This window comes from Anolis sagrei, chromosome 3 (assembly GCF_037176765.1).
Source record: "Anolis sagrei isolate rAnoSag1 chromosome 3, rAnoSag1.mat, whole genome shotgun sequence".
In the NCBI taxonomy this organism is placed as follows: Eukaryota; Metazoa; Chordata; class Lepidosauria; order Squamata; family Dactyloidae; genus Anolis; species Anolis sagrei.
This window is the reverse complement of record NC_090023.1, coordinates 223,580,742-223,597,708: the sequence shown is the minus strand read 5'-3', so window position 1 is coordinate 223,597,708 and position 16,967 is coordinate 223,580,742. Positions and strand designations below refer to the sequence as shown.

At 40.1% G+C, this 16,967-nt stretch overlaps 1 protein-coding gene across 1 annotated transcript in view; it reads left to right on the top strand.

The window, feature by feature from the left end:
* Window positions 1-1,005: 1,005 nt before the first annotated feature.
* PFKL (phosphofructokinase, liver type) overlaps window positions 1,006-16,967 on the top strand; it is a 46,803-nt gene continuing 30,841 nt past the window's right edge. The window contains exons 1-3 of the mRNA XM_060768017.2: window positions 1,006-1,222; window positions 12,378-12,451; window positions 13,746-13,823. Coding sequence (XP_060624000.1) covers window positions 1,117-1,222; window positions 12,378-12,451; window positions 13,746-13,823 — 258 coding nt within the window. The 5' untranslated portion in view covers window positions 1,006-1,116. The remainder of the gene's footprint in view (window positions 1,223-12,377; window positions 12,452-13,745; window positions 13,824-16,967) is intronic.

Here is a 16,967-nt window from a genome sequence, read left to right as displayed (position 1 = left end):
CCACAGTCCTATATCCCAGAATATAAAGGCAAAAAATCCCACAATTTCTGCTTTGAACTGGGTGATCTGAGTCCACACTCAGACAATGTGGGATTTTCTGCCTCCATATTCTGGGATATAGGGCTGTCTGGAAGGGCCCTTGGTTATCTGAGCCCACACCGAAGGCCCTTCCACACAGCCCTGTATCTCAGAATATCAAGGCAGGAAGTCCCACAATCTCTGCTTTGAACTGGGTGATCTGAGTCCACACTCAGACAATGTGGGATTTTCTGCCTCCATATTCTGGGATATAGGGCTGTCTGGAAGGGCCCTTGGTTATCTGAGCCCACACTGAAGGCCCTTCCACACAGCCCTATATCTCAGAATATCAAGGCAGAAAAATCCCACAATTTCTGCTTTGAACTGGGTTATCTGAGTCTACACTAAGATAATGTGGGATTTTCTGCCTCCATATTCTGGGATATAAGGCTGTGTGGAAGGGCCCCCAGAATATCAAGGCAGGAAATGCCACAATCTCTGCTTTGAACTGGGTTATCTGAGTCCACACTCAGACAATGTGGGATTTTCTGCCTCCATATTCTGGGATATAGAGCTGTGTGGAAGCGCCCTTGGTTATCTGAGCCCACATTGAGGGCCCTTCCCCACAGCTCTATATCCCAGAATATCAAGGCAGAAAATCCCACAATTTCTGCTTTCATCTGGGTGATCTGACAATGTGGGATTTTCTGCCTCCATATTCTGGGATATAGGGCTGTGCGGAAGGGCCCCCAAAATATCAAGGCAGGAAATGCCACAATCTCTGCTTTGAACTGGGTTATCTGAGTCCACACTGCCAAATATTCCAGTTCAAAGCAAATCACGAGGGATTTTATCCAGCTAGGAGGAAGGGGTCTTATTTCCAAGCACCAGCCACATCCATCCTCCACTGACTGAGGGCTTTTTGGCTGCGCGGTGACGTCATGCGGGTGCGTGAGGCAGGTGGCTCCGCCCACTGTGGGCGGGGCTACCCGGAGAGGGGCGGGGCTTGGGGAGCCGCGGGGTTCGGGTGCTGCTGCTGCTGCTGCCATCGCTGCTCCTGTCATTCATTGTTAAAGGGGGAGCGCTGAGCTTTGGACGATGGCGGGGACCGGCTTGGGTTCGCCGGGTCTGGACCTGGAGAAGCTGCGGATGGCCGGCGCGGGCCTGGCTCTGGCTGTGCTCACCAGCGGCGGAGACGCACAAGGTCAGTCGGAGAACGGGAGAAGGACGGAGAGTGAGGGACACCCTTGCTTCAGGGCAGCTCGTCTCGCCCCTCCCCTTTCGAAACACATGGGCGCGCGCCGACTGCGCTCGAGACCCAGGTGTGCGGAGGGGAGGGGAGGGGAGGGGTGTCTCGCGCAGCGAGGTTGGAACGTGCAGAAGAGCACGGCGCGAGGCACCCGCCAGGCCTAGCCAATAGGGGGTGGGGAGAGAGCGCGGCTCCGTGGGGAAGGGGCTTGTCCAATCGATGCCAGGGAAGCAGGAGCGCGAGCCCTCCTCCTCCTCCTCCTCCTCGAGCCCTACTCGGAGAAAAGGAGCCACTGACTGCGCATGCTCCGCCCTCAGACCCCGCCTCTTTCCTCAGCACCTCAGAACAAAACAGATGCTGAGATTGAACGAAAATAAACAAGCCCTGTAACCAGATGTTGGGGGAAAAAAATGTCGGGAAAGCTTTCAAATTATTGTTGACCCCTTGTGTCCATGAGTCCATGTGGAGAGGGGGAGGATTTCAAAAGCTAACCTTGATTTTGTCATTAGTAGTAGTATGAATAGTATTATTATTATTAGACCAATTGGGATTGGTAGATATTAATGAAATAGAGTACTTAAAAACAAATTAAGACAGCAGATTAAACCACTAAGCTGCTGAACTTGCTGACTAAAAGGTCAGCGGTTCGAATCCGGGGAACCGGGTGAGCTCCCGCAGTTAGGCTCAGCTTCTGCCCAGCTAGCAATTTGAAAACATGCAAGTATCAGTAGATCTGCGGGAAGGTAACGGCTCTCCATCAAATCAAATCATTTATTTTGGTCATTGACCAGCACAGGAAATAGAGTCACATTTTCATACAAACTTGGTATGTTTGGTACATTAAAAATATAAATATAACTACTGAAGCACAATATGGGTGAGGGAGCGGGCCACATGACCTTGGAGGCGTCTACAAACAACACCGGCTCATTGGCTTAGAAATGGAAATGAGCAGCACCCCCCAGAGTTGGACACAACTAGACTTAATGTCAAGGAGAACCTTTACCTTAAGATAATTAAATACAAACTTAATGTATTGTATTATATTGTATTGTCTTTAAATTATACATGTCTTTATTATTTTTTGTTTTGTTTAAAGAACTATTTCTTCAGGTTTTTTTGCTGGCTGCTTGAGAGCTCTGGTTGATTGTGTTCCACTTAACTGAGAGTCTACTTTGTTGTTGTTGTTATATCCTGCTTTCTTCTCTTAAACGAGACTCAAAGCGCTTCATGGCATTATATAAGGAATACAATTTTGCTACACTATTGTATATAATGGGACTTGAGCATCCATGGACTGCGGTATCTGATGCCAACGGATATCTGCTGTACTTTTGAGCATGTGAACAGAGTGTTGTCTTTTCTTTTTGGATGTGTACAGGAGGTCCTTGCAGGAAAGAATGGAATCTGCCATTCACAAATCCACAAAGCCTTAGTAGTTAGTAGGAGCCCCTGGTGGTGCAATGGGTTAACCCCTTGTGCTGGCAGGACAGAAGACAAACAGGTGGGAGGTTCTAATCCAGGGAAAGCGCGGATGAGCTCCCTTTATCAGCTCAAGCTCCCCATGCGAGAGCATGAGAGAAGCCTCCTGCAATTCTCTCACACCAGAAGCAACTTGCAGTTTCTCAAGTCACTCCTGACATGAAAAAAGTAATTAAACATACAATTTTAATGCAGTTTGACACCACTTTCACTGCCATGGCTCCGTGCTAAGGAATTCTGACACACCAGCACTTTTTAAAACTACAACTTCCATGGTTCTATAGCATTGAGCCATAGCAGTTAATATAGTGCCAAATGACATTGATTTGTAGATGAACCCTTTGTCCTCTGATTCACCTCAGCCATGACACAAACTCAATAATTGCCTAGAGGCAGTCAGCTTATTTGTTGTTCCATTTATTTCCCCCCCTCTTCTGTCCGAAGCTTGACCACATGCTTTTCCAATATTGGGCACTTAGCATGAAATATTGTAATCCCCAGGGCAGGCCCGTAGCCAGGATTTCGATTCGGGGGAGGAGGGCTGAGTTTCGGGGGGGGGGGGCTGAGTCTGAGTGAAAGAGGGTCTACCCTAGCAAACCTTTTGTATTGTTACCCCAGTACCCCCATGCATATGGGATATATTGAGTATGGTGATCAGATCATGATATGAATAAACATAACAGTTTAAATAATGCACCAGTAAGTCCTTTTCGCGAACCACCATGAGAATTTCGGGGGGGGGGGGGGGGGCTGAAGCCCTTCAAGGCTACATGCCTGCCCCAGGGTATGTCTCTTTATTGCCACACTTTATTCCGTGTGTTGCCTTTTCCTGACAAAGGGATGCAGATCAGCAGATCCTTCATTTAGTGTGGGCCCTTGGTATCTGCTGAGGTTTGGTTGTTGTTGTTGTTGTTGTTAACTTTATTTATAGCCCACCTTTCTTCCCATGGGGACTCAAGGCGGCTAACAATCCCACACTAGACAAGTTTAAAAATGTGATACAAAAGTTAAAAAAAACTGTTAAGTGTTAACAATGTTGTAAAAACAAATAAAATACAATAAATACACTTAAAATGGTTCGACCCCCTGCAGATATCAAAATTCATGGATGCTCAAGTCCAATTGTATACAATGAAATAGTAAAAAAAAAGTGTACCTTAAATAAAATGACAAAATCAAGATTTGTTTCTTAGATTTTTAAAACAATATTTTCTGGCTGGGGATTGTTGAGTTACTCCTTGTTTTGCATGATTGGAAAATATATTTTGCAGGTTATTAATGCTAGAAACCTCTCATGAGGTTAGAACTATCTCACTGTGGAGTCTAATTTCCTGTCCATTGCCCTTGAATTGTATGTATATCTGTAGCAGGCGTGGATGACATCTACTCTTATTTTTCTTTTGCTGATTTAAGTTTTTGTCTTGGCAAGCTAAAATGGCACCAGACTGCATGTAATCTAATGTAACTGCTCCAAATTCCCTGTCGCATTAGATCTGTAGAACTGAAGGTTTTTTGTGACAGAAATTGTGTTTTCTTATTAACTTCAAGGTCATATTTGGTACATCTGTGGTCATCATAGAAATTGGTTAAGAATACACATATGGCTATTTTTGTCAGATCAATATGCTTCGGCATTTAGGGGATAAAGCTGACTTTGACATTGTATGTCTCAGAAAGGGGATGTATCACGTCTGCCCGGACCATGATCCAGATAAATATCCTCCCTGCCCCCAGTGTTTCTCAAAGAATACAGTGAAAAGGGTTTCCATCTCCAAAATGGCAATTGGGCCTAAGGAGACTTGGAGGGGGGCTTAATTTTCCTCTAAATGTAATAATTCCCTGGGGCTTTAGGGGGTAACCCCAACAGGCCATGTTTAGAAACTGGAAGTGGTTGGCTGATCACTTTTCTGTCCATTGGGGGCTTGCCTTTTTTGGAAACCCAAACTCAGGGGCATAGGGGGTGCTATGCAAAAATGTCCAGGGGAGGGGAAAATGGCCTTTCAGACCTTCAGAGGTTATCCAGTTCTGTTGAGATGAATTTTGTTAACATATTTTTGTGTTGTTTTTACAAAGTTGGTTAAAAATGAATGAGTCTTCTCCATTGCAGTCAAGGCAGCAGGTGAAAAATATTTCCCACTATTTTGTCACACTTTCACAAATTAAGGAAATAATAATTTAAAAAAAAACAGACTGTGTCAGCTATAATGTTCCTTGGTTGGATATTATAATCTTCTCACTTTTCAAATGTCAACTTTATCTTCTTTCAGTATTTCAATAACAAATCAGAGCAACACAAAGATACATAAAATGAGAGGAGCTTAAAATGTGTCACAGCAAAGACAGAATCAGTTTAATTTTTATCTTGCAAACAAACCTCTTTTCATTTCCCAATGGTTTCTCAGGATGAATATGCCAGAAAAACAGAACTTCATATGTCAGTGTTCTGGAATAGCCTTTTACCCTTACACAGCTTTCCTTTTGCTCTTGTTTTGTGTTCAGTTGTTTCTATAGTCATTTATAATGAAATAATGTATCTCTCTAGAATAAAATGATGTGACATAGACCTTTCCCTGTATTGTTATGTTGTCCTTGAAGCCACTTCTCTCTCTGGATTACATATTTCAGAAACTTTGAACTGTGACACTTATCAACAGTCGGTTAGCTAGGACTTTTTGCCCTTTCGTCCCACTAATTACTCCCTTGTCGTTTGCATCACTTGGTTTCTAATCCTTTTTGTTGACATAATTCATGATTTGTGTATAACAGAAAAGCATTCCACTGCTGGGAATTCAGCTGTTCTTCAGCTGTAAGTAGATACTGGCACTTTCAGGGGAACTATCCTAACATAAACTAGAAAAGCAAGCCAACTATAGTTCTGTATAACTGCTGTGATTCTGAACATGTTTGGAAAGCTTTAAGCAAAATTAGGACCTACTGATAATTATTGGAGAGGCAAATATACCTTGCCTAAGAAAATCTTTTGAATTTGATGGGGTTGTGATAAGTTGACAGCGAATTATAGGCCACATACATATGGCACATATACACACACACAAATATGTATGTAGCCAATTTATCAATCAAATTCGAAAAGGGAGAGATTTTCTGATGCAAGCAAGCCTTCCATTGTTCAAACTATCCTCAGAGAAGTGGCAGTGTTTCCATGCCAAAGAGAAAGAATGTAGTATAATAATCAAAATGTGTTCAGTAGGAATAACAGGAGACTTAGCAATGAGATTTAGCAGAGGGCATTGTTAGTGTCTTTCCGTAACTTAGAAGATGGAGTATGTGAAGTGAAAGTTCTTTCTTGTGTAATTCGGACATGCATGTTACGGTAATTTGTCATAGAACTGGAAGATACTCTGGACGTAATCAGGTCTTTTCTACTGTTCAGTGCAGCATCAGTGTGCGATTATAATAACTCCTGAAGGGTGACTGCATAGTCTCTGTTTAAAAAACTTTACCAGTCCTTTGTCATTTTCGGGCCTAATGTCTCTGTTATTATGCCACTTTCTAGAACTGACTCACAAATGAAACATGATATACAATGGTTTAAAAAAAAAACCTAACCTCTACTCTAAAATGCCATCCAATCTTCTTTTACCCATTTGTGCATGTGCTTTCAAGTTACCTTTGACCTATGGCAACCTCATGAATGTCTTGGGCAAGGAATGCTCTGAAGTGGCTCTGCCAGTTCCTTCCTCATAAATAAAACTTACAGTATTATTATGTTTATTTATATCCTGCTTTTTCTCTCTATACAGAGACTCAAAGCAGCTCACACCTAAAAACGTTCCAATACAATTTAAAACATACAAATATACAAATAAAAGCAATATTAAACAACATTAATATTAAAACAATCCAGGTTAAAACCATAAAAGCATATAAAATCATATCACAAAATCACAGCAGCTCTTGATGGTCTTAAATATCTTCATCTTTAAAAGTCTGTCTGAATAAAAAGTCTTTAGCCTACCGCCAGAAGGACAGCAGGGAGGGGGAGCCATTCTGGCTTCCCTGGGTAGGGAGTTCCAGAGTCGTGGGGCAGCCACTGAGAAGGCCCGCTCTCTCGTTCCTACCAACCAAGCATGAAATGGAGGTGGGACTGAGAGAAGGGCCTCTCCCAAAGATCTCGGGGCCTGAACAGGTTCATACAAGGGCCAAATAGCCTGGACCTGAAGGTCATAACCAGCATTTTGAATTGTGCCCGATAACAGACTGATAGCCAGAAGAACTGCTTAAACAGGGAGGGTGTTCACTTCCTGTAGCCAGCTCCAGTTAGCAACCTGGCTGCAACTCTTTGGACCAGTTGAAGTTTCTAACCACTTTTCAGGGGCAGCCCCATGTATTATTATTATTATTATTATTATTATTATTATTATTATTTACTTTATTTGTATACCGCACTATCTCAGCCCGTAGGCGACTCAGTGCGGTTTACAACAGGACAATATACAAAGTGCATAGCATTAGCATCTAAACAATCACTAAAGCAGTTAAAACAATACAACAGTACATCAGTAAATGAACAAACATCAATACATCCAATAACTAATCCGTCACGTCTCATCAGTAAAATCACAATCCGATCTCCTCATCCATTATTCCAGTTCCAAACTCAGTCAATTGATTGCACTGCTTAATTGAACGCCTGTTCAAAGAGCCAGGTCTTCACTCTTCTCCTGAACATTTAAAGCGTGTTATAGTAATCCAGATGGGATGAAACTAAGGCATGTACCACCATGGCCAGATTTAGCTTCTCAAGGAATGGGTGCAGTTGGCACACAAGTTTTAATTGTGCAAAATTCCTCCTGGTCACCACAGATACCTGGGCCTCCAGGTTCAACACTTGAATCCAGGAGGACCCCCAAACTGCAGATCTGTGTCGTCAGGGGGAGCGTGACCCTATCCAGCACAGGCTGGATCTCTATTCCCTGATCTGCCTTCCAACTAACCAGGAGTACCTCTGTCTTATCTGGATTAAGTTTCAATTTGTTTGCCCTAATCTACTGATGACAGGCACTGGTTTAGGGTCAGGACAGCTTCAGGATAGGATAGGATAGCAACAAATTTACAAAATATATGTGGAATGGACTAAGCAGTTATTTTATTCCACTTTAGCTCCAATTGGATTATGGACTTCTTGTATGTAAGGATAAAGGCTGGATTGGTTCATTGGATAAACTCATGGTCTTGGCCACAAGACCTAAGTTTAGATGACATTACACTTATACATTTTCTATATTAGTTTTTCTGCAACTAGTGGCTTCCGTGGCCACTGGCTAGAGATTATGTCAATTATAATCAACGCATTGGGAAGATACCAGTTGAATAATATTGATCCAGAGAATCATTATTTTGAAGTATGCATTTCCCTGTAATAACAATTTCTTCCTTTATTTCTCTTTCAAATACTCTTTTTCTGTATATCTAATGTCAGAGCATGTCCCCATGTGGTTTATTTGTGTTTTCATATTTGGCCGTATGAAAATACCACAAATTGTGGATTAGTGTATGACTACAATCAAGGATAAGTTAATACTGGGTTCTGCTGGATATAGAAATTTATACAATGACTCTGTGATGAAAGAACACAGAATAACAAATTCAAGATAAGATTAATTCTTTTGGGTCCAATGATATTTGTGAAGACAATAGGATATTTTCAGTTAGCTAGAATGAATAAAGTCTTTTTATTTTATCTGAAAGGGATGAAAAGTAAGTCTTGCCAAGAAGTGCTGTTCAAGCTTTCTTTAAACAGTAGTGCTTATTCTTAGTGGTGATGGCAACAGTAGCATGCAAGCCTTTGAAAGTAAATTAAATATGTGTAATATAATTTGCAAAAAAAAACCCCTTCATAGATATTTCAAACTTAATTTCTATCCCCCGCCAGCTGTTACAGATTTTGACTCATTATGCACCTGCAGTTACTCTGATAAATTCCCAAATGCAAAGCTGTTTATCTATAATTTATTTATTTACTGTATTTATATTCCACTCTTTTCACCCCGAAGGGGACTCAGAGCAACCTTACAATAGGCAATAATTCAATGCCACATTAACAGACATATAATAGTTGGTTACTGTCTATAGTGCTACATGCAGCAGATAAATCCACCCAAGCAGGAAAGTAGGTTGGTGGAGAAGAAACATGCCATTATATTTTTTTTCCCCTCACCTTACTTGGAAGGTTATTTTCAATAACTTCTTGAGAGATTGTCTGTCCCTGTATGCCTTGGAGGGGAGGAATTTCTATAATCAACACCAGTAGTAAAAATGAAAATACTGGCTACTAGATATCTAGCAGGAAAGAAACCGTTTTATAAACTAGTAACATCTTCATGGATACTTTGCACTCCTGGGAAGAAAGGTACAAAATGAAGAGAACACCTTACGGTTTTGACAAGAACTGGATGTGTGTAACTGATGTAGCTAGCTAATGAGCAAAGTGTAGTATGGTGGCAGCCAGCCAGATGGCCTCAGACAGATGGCTAGTTGCCATTACTGCCTCTAATCAGTTAAGTCACTGCGTATACTGTAAAACATCCGATCTTAATGTTTTACAACTGATTTAAGATGTTTTGAAATAGTGTTGCTTACACTGTGCCTCCCTTACCTTCAACCTGGTTTTCACATTGGAAAACCTTTGTATCCTGAATAGATAGGCAAGGATTCCACATAATTCAATAGTGATTCTGTTGCTTTATGGTTTTCAGAGATTTGGTTTTTTTTCTCTCCTCCACATTGATTTTGATACTTCTTGTTTGTTTTTATTTAGGCCTCTCTTAGGTTTCCTGTTTAATGTATACTTTATCTTTCATATTGCAATATGAAAGGTAAAGTATATATCATGTAATTTAGATAACTGGGAGTTGGTACAACGCCTCAACCCAGGGATGACTCACATTGTAAGAAGTACTGCTTGGGAGTTGTTTTAAATACAGAACCTAAGAACTTTAGCCGGAGGTTGCAGACATAAAGATCAGAGGCAATCTAGCAATTTGTACTTAAGTGCAGAAAGGAATTTCTTGTCATTACTCCGAGGCAGTATTTAGTGTACCTGAAGTTACAGCTGCTTTGTTATGCATTTGGAGATAAAGCAGTCCCCATCCATTTAGTATGAAATTGTGGTTCTTAGAATTAATTTACACTATAGAATTAATGTAATTTTCACCACTTTAACCATTATGGCTCGTGCATAGTAGGATTGAGCTATCACAGTGAAGGTAGTGCCAAAGTGTATGAATTCTATATGTAGATGCGCCTCCAGTGTGCATTTGGGTTCTGTATGTTTTTTTCTTACAATAAACATATAACTGGGCCTTCCCTTTTCTTCAGGATGTGGTGAAGTGAAAGTGAGTGGGGTGGGATAAACTTTGGGGCACCTGAATATGGAGACACCTACTATGAATTGCCATGGTTCATCTGACAAGCAGTATTTGGCATCTTGACAGATGGGCAAACAAACACACTCCCTACAACTTGGCCAGTCTGCAGTTCCTGCTTTTACCATTTCCCCCAAACTCCTGCAAGTGGTTTATATGCTTCCCCTCTCCACCATAGATTGATCTGTAGTTGACTGTTGAAATAATGGGGAAAGCTTGTTGAGTCTTTTCCTCTCAGAAAAAAGTATTTGGAATATTTCGCAGTCAGAGCAATAGCATGCTCAACCATACCCCTAAAGAAGAAAATGGAGAGAAAAATGAGGCAGCAGCTGTAGTCAAATAATTTTAGAAGTAAGCTTTTTTGTGATAGAACAGTAGGATGCAGAAGCAGAAGCCTTAACCATAACATAAATTCTAAAGTCCATACTGCGGTAATGTCATTTTAGTATACAAACAAAAAGCAGAGAAATTCCCGTATCAGCTTTCAAAAATACATTTCCTCAGCAGGCAAGGATGTTTTAAAAAGCATGCAGGTGGGAAATTTATGTTAGAGAGAGAGAGATGGAGTTAGAGTCACATAGTCTACATGTTATTCTGAGATGGTCCATGAGGAAATGTCTACAGGCTATCAAATTAGGCAGATCAGGCCACGTACCTATGAGCCTAGATCTGCCAGGAAGAAGAAGAGCAATAATAAAACAATAACATTTGATTCTCCATTTGATAACATATCTGGGATAAAATGCAAAGTCATTGCATATATATGGTCAGCAAGAAACAGTCTTACCTGACTGTCTCACGAAGGTATGATAGGAATTTCTTGGAAATGTGCCCAAGAAAATTCAAGTTAAGCTGTAAGCAAGTTGTGCACTTACCACATTTCAGATGTGCTTAGAATGTACTCCTTTTGGTTAAATATTATTTTTCAACTTCACAGAAGCTGCATTTTCACATCACTTATTGACTGGTCCTTGGTTGACTTCCCACCATTTGAACAAAGAGGGCGAAGCTACCTGTTCAGGATGTTGTAAAAAGTAGAATTTAGTGTTCGACAAATCATTGAACAGAGATTTTCTGATCTCATTGTCAGCAAGACATTGTTTCTATCATTGGAGAGGCTGTTCGCACATTGTGTTTCAGCCATACTTCCTTGGTTGTAGTAGCTATTGGCGCCTGATGACAAATTTATTTTGCACTTGCCTTGACTCATTGAAAAATAATGTGGATGGGTGGCATCCTAGATTCTGTTGTTTTTTATTTGTAACCTGTCTTTCTCCACTTCCATTGTTTTTCTTTTATAAAATGGGGACAATAATAGGGACTTTTCCTGTTACAATAATTACTACATTTTCTCAAATAACATATGTGGAACCAATTGAGTATTTCAGGAAGGCAATGTATAAACGCAGTTATGAGGATCACATTAAGAGATGGCATGTGATTCTCATTTGTAAAATTGTCCACATGTCACAAGTTTGGTCATGTCATGTTTTTAAAAAAAATGTTAATTAATTTTGAGTTCCAGTAGATGTATTTTCACGGTTGTAGTTTTGTCATGTGTTCTAAACAATGCCACTTCCTTTCTAATCCGGAACTGGAGTGGCTGGAAAACTCTTTTCCTCTGTTCATTTCTTGCTTAGTACTTATAAATCTGATGTTTTCAGAAAAGTCAGATGTCTTAGTTTAGAAATTTTTAATTAAAATTGTTTCTTTATACCACAGATTTTCCCCCTTGAGGGTAGGAAGTCTGAACAATTTTTGACATTTACTTTTGGCAGCTCTTATTAAATAGAGCAATGCATTCATGTTGAATTACTCAGAGAATAACCTTGTATTATACATTCCTGGATATGCTGTGATATCTGTTGAATCTCATACATATTTCTTAATTTCTCGTCCTTCCATTTTTCCATCAATAGTATTTCTTGATTTCCATTTTGTTACTATTAACCTTTTGTTGCAAGGAGTATTTATCATTTTGCTGACATGCTACTCTGAGCTGCCTTAGCAAAGCAATCCTTTATTCTTGTTATTGTTATTATTAACTACTATCAAGTCAATATCAATTTATGAAGAACCCATGAACGAGAGATCTCACAGTCATCATCAGTAGCCCTGTTCAGGTCTTACAGACTCAGAGCCACAATCATATACAACCAAGCTTGTTACTGATAAAAATTTGCAAAGCATTTGACCTGATTGGCTCAAGCTGATGCTAATATTGTGTTCCATCTCTCTAGGTATGAACGCTGCTGTTCGAGCTGTGACTCGTATGGGGATATATGTTGGAGCTAAAGTGTTCCTGATCTATGAGGTTCATTTTTTATTTCCTTTCTGGATGAATAGTACAGATTGTTTTTTGTTTTTGTTTTTAAGTGCTGCACAGATTCTGGGAAACTGAATGTGTATGGATGAAAATAAAGCCTGAATCTAGATGACACAATTCTCTACATTTTTAATTTATATACAGAGAGAAAAAGGTTACTTTCTGACCTACGTGTTAGCCATACCTATCCAAGTCTTATATGTACTGGGTATGCAGAAATCATGCACATAAAATCCAGCACAACGCCAATCCTTAAGTATTTGTGAGAAATCAACTGAGATTTAGATTGATGCATGCGGGATTTTATGCACTTATATCATATTCAAACCTCTTGGCATCAGAACTGGGCAATGTGTGCTTGGATGGAGGAGAGGAAGACACAGACTTTTATCCCAGCTACACATAGAAATAAAATAATACAGAATAATTTTATTTAAAGATACTTCTTTTGGACTTTCCACCCATGTGAGCACTGGCTGGATTATGAAAGCTATAATAAAAAAGTATCATTTCAAAAAGGGACTCCAGCTCTATGAAAGGCTTTTGTTGATGTAATGCTGCAGTTTATTTCATTGAAAATCAGTGTGCAGAAACTTACTCTAACAAATTGTGTAATTGCAAAATACAATTGACAACTTTGTCTTCTTTGTCTAGAAGAGTGAATTCTGCAAATTTCCCACAAGTAGAATTAGTATCATTAAATATTTTGTTAACTGAAGTTTAAAAACTTGGGTGAGTCTGAGGACCAGTTTTTCTGGACTTGGGACTGTCTGGAGGCCATCTGGAGTGACAACAATCTTCCTTAAAAGAAACAAAATGTAAAACCAGAAGTCATTTGAAGTCCATTCCTTTATTACAAAAATGGGCATTTCTTATTTGTGGCCTCTGTGATTCACACAAATTGATAATTTGCCCCTGCATAGAGCACTTTTGGGAACTTCTAGAATTCTAGAGATCCATTTTTGCTGGAAATCACACATTTGTGTAATTTCACAGATGACCACTTGAAACACAGTTGCAGGTAGGCAACCTATCATTTTATGATATAGAGTGCATAAGGGAGCATTTAAAGGAATAATTGATCCACACCTGCTCTCCCCTTTTTTTGGCTAGAAAAATGTGATCAGGAGATCTGGGGGGATTGAAGACCACAGCCTTGTGGGGTGCTTTCAACACCAGGGCTATACTTTACCCACCATGTGCAGGATATTAAGGAACCATATAGCAAACTTTTCAGGTACAATACTGACTTCATGTGTATGTCTTTCTTTCCTCTCTGCAGGGTTATGAGGGGCTGGTGGAAGGAGGTGATAATATCAAGCAGGCAGACTGGCTGAGTGTGTCCAACATCATTCAGTTGGTAAGGCTTGGATAATAATACTTTTTGATATTTTCCTGAGACAGTAAACTGGCCTTTCTATGTTTCTGGTCTTAGATCTGGGCTGTGGTCACACATAGCTTCTGGAATACAGAAAGTTTGTTTAGTTATCCAACTATCTTGGATTACGTGTAAATTTCTGAGTTTAGGTGCTAAAGACATACCCTGTCTTCGCCCCCCTCCCCAATTCTCTCTGAGCAGATCCATTTTTGGTCCTATTTTTGTTTATGGAATAGACATAGATACTATAGATAAACAGTAGTAAAATAGCAATATAATGACAAACTCCGTAGGTGCTCATTTGTCAGATGACAATTTATGGCCTGATTAGATTCCTGTGCTTACCTATGTTGTTTCTCAATCACAGTGCTGATTTAGATTCTCAGTTATGTTAGGGAGTTAACCTTCTCCTACCGTTTGGAGATTATGTGTCCCTTTAGATATAGTTGGGATGCAAGTTCCATGTGCCCTAGTCAGGATAGACATTTGTAAGGACTTGTGGGTGTTATCCATTCACAACTGCCAAGGTGCAAGTTAACCACTCCTATCTTAGAAGATTCCATGTGGGAGGAAAGGAAATAGATATTGGCTGGAGGAAAAGTCTTAATGTGTGTGAATTCAGAATATAGAGTTTAGCTAAGACACAGTCAGTAATGTTGCATAATAACAAAACATTGTAGAATTGTGCAGGCATTCTCTGGTTTACAAACAAGATAGGTTCTGTCAGTTTATTTTTAAATTGAATTTGTATGTAAGTTGGAAGAGGTACTTAAGCCCTTTTTAAAGTTTTGGATAGCATAGGGAAGGGTTAACATCCCTGTAACATTGCTGCCTGTGCCCCTGTTCAGAAGATTTCACCTCATTTTCTCACCCTGTGACAACTGGATTTTTTAAAATTGGGTTGTCATGGAAACAGGGATTGGTGATAAAGCTTCAATGGAGACACTCTTTTCCCATGATAATTCTTACAAGAGTGAATTTCTCTTCTTAGGAATAGATTTGCTCACACTTCCTGTTGTCTCACTCCCATTTGTAACTAGAAGTCAGTCAGATGTAAGTCAGATGTTTGCAACTCAGAGATTGGCTATACTGGAAAGCACGTGTTCATTTTTAATTAAGCTCCTCTACCAAAATGGCTAGTTGGTTGAATTTGCGTTATAGGCTATATTGGTTGCCACTAAGAAACCTAATTTAAAAATTACCATGTGAGTGAGCAGTACATGAATATGCATAGCCCATCCTCCCCCCCCCCCCCTTTGTGTAACGAAACAAGGAGATTGTATTGTGGATGAGCACAGGAAGTATCCAGCTGGGATTAATATTCCAGGAATGCCACAATTACAGAAACTAATCCCATACTGAAAACATGTCACATACCTATCACTAACTTTGTCTACTGCCACTTGCAAATAACTCATATACATGAGCTAGAGGAGAACGAGATAGATTGTAATACAGAGGATGGGTTATTTAAAAGACTAGATAGATAAACTTCTGGTCTCTTAGCAACCACTTGGGTCATCTTCCTTTACTTTCCTATGTATTGCATTCCATAAGAATGTGTAAGTAGCATGGGGATCAACATTTTCCAGTAGCCACAGATCATTGTGCCCTATATTAGTACATGACAATGACATGAATGCATGTGTTTTTGCCACTACCATTACATTGTGATTGTGCAAATTTTTCCATATCCACAGCAGATCCAGGAAAAATACACACCCCTTGTAAAACCAGCAATGCTGATCTGCCTAAAATCTGACACTGTGGGAACTAGGAAACTAGGAAAGCAAATAAACTGTCTTCAGGAACTCTTATTGGTCTCTCACAGACATAAAGGAAGGGACAACAGAGGGACGTTTTGCTAGATTTTATACTGTGCCTTTAGAAATGTCTTTGACAGTAGCCACATCTGTTTCCAATGGGCAAAGATTCACCAAGACAGGAGATGATCATGGAGAGGGCATTTGCTTTGGGAAATAAAGATATGTTCCAGGAAGAACTACACCCTTCCTGGTAGACTTGGTATATCTGTGGGAGAACAGGACAGATATGACTGGGTACATCGCATCACATAAAACCTGCTATTCCAGTCATAACAGGAAAAGCTAAAATGACCACCCTGTCAGATCCTAGCCTCTCATGGCAAATGGGGGGAAACATGGTTTATGAGCCCTGCCTAATTGAGTGGTAATGGTAGAGGAAACAACATAATTCCAGTTTCAGAGGTTATGGGGTATGAATACTTTGGCCCTTCTGATCTTTTGTCCTACAAGATCAGCCCTCTGGCATGGGCTGATTCATGATATCATGAAGAGTTGGAAGCGACTGAACGAATGAACAACACAAGACATTGTTTTCTTAATATGTACTCATCACAACTCTCCTAAGCAGAAGTAATACATCTTTTCTCATTACTGGCATACAATATCAACTTGCACTCCCTATCTCAAGACCCCTTTTGATTTCAGCTGACATCTTGACATGACTAACCTGTTTCTTTCCTTTCACCCCATTTTGAAAGTTCAATAGCAGCTTTGCAATTGTTTTATTTATTTATTTTTTAGTACATGGTTTAACTATAATCTTGACTTATCATGTCAGCCAACTCAAAATGGTATGGAATAATTTGCGATGGCACAGTTTGAAAGTAGTTGTGACATGTGAGTCCAATGTTTATGTTATCGATATGTTGCTAAATTAACTTTTTTCCCTCTTCAGGTTCCAGAAAGGGTGTTTTGTTACAGAGATGATCTTCAGGGCCTTTGTCAGTTTTTAGATCAGATCCCAGCTGGCGTAGGTCTATAAACAATGCAAATTAATGGCAGCTGTCTCTTCCCCACTCCAGGTAACATGAAACAGTGTCACTGTACTAAATGTACACCACAGGTTCTGATGAGTGGGAGGGCTTGGTGCCCCTAATGAACATTGTGAAATGACACTGCTGTTTGGATTAATTGATGGCAAACACACTCATTTTAACATGGTTGGAAAGTGGGCATCAATACCACTTTTTGCCTGATGAGTCAAAAACACTTGTGCTGTCAGGTGACTACAAAATGTGCACACATAGGCCATGTTCGTATGTCAAGAAAGCCAGATGGATGTTGCGTGGTGCTTAACTGC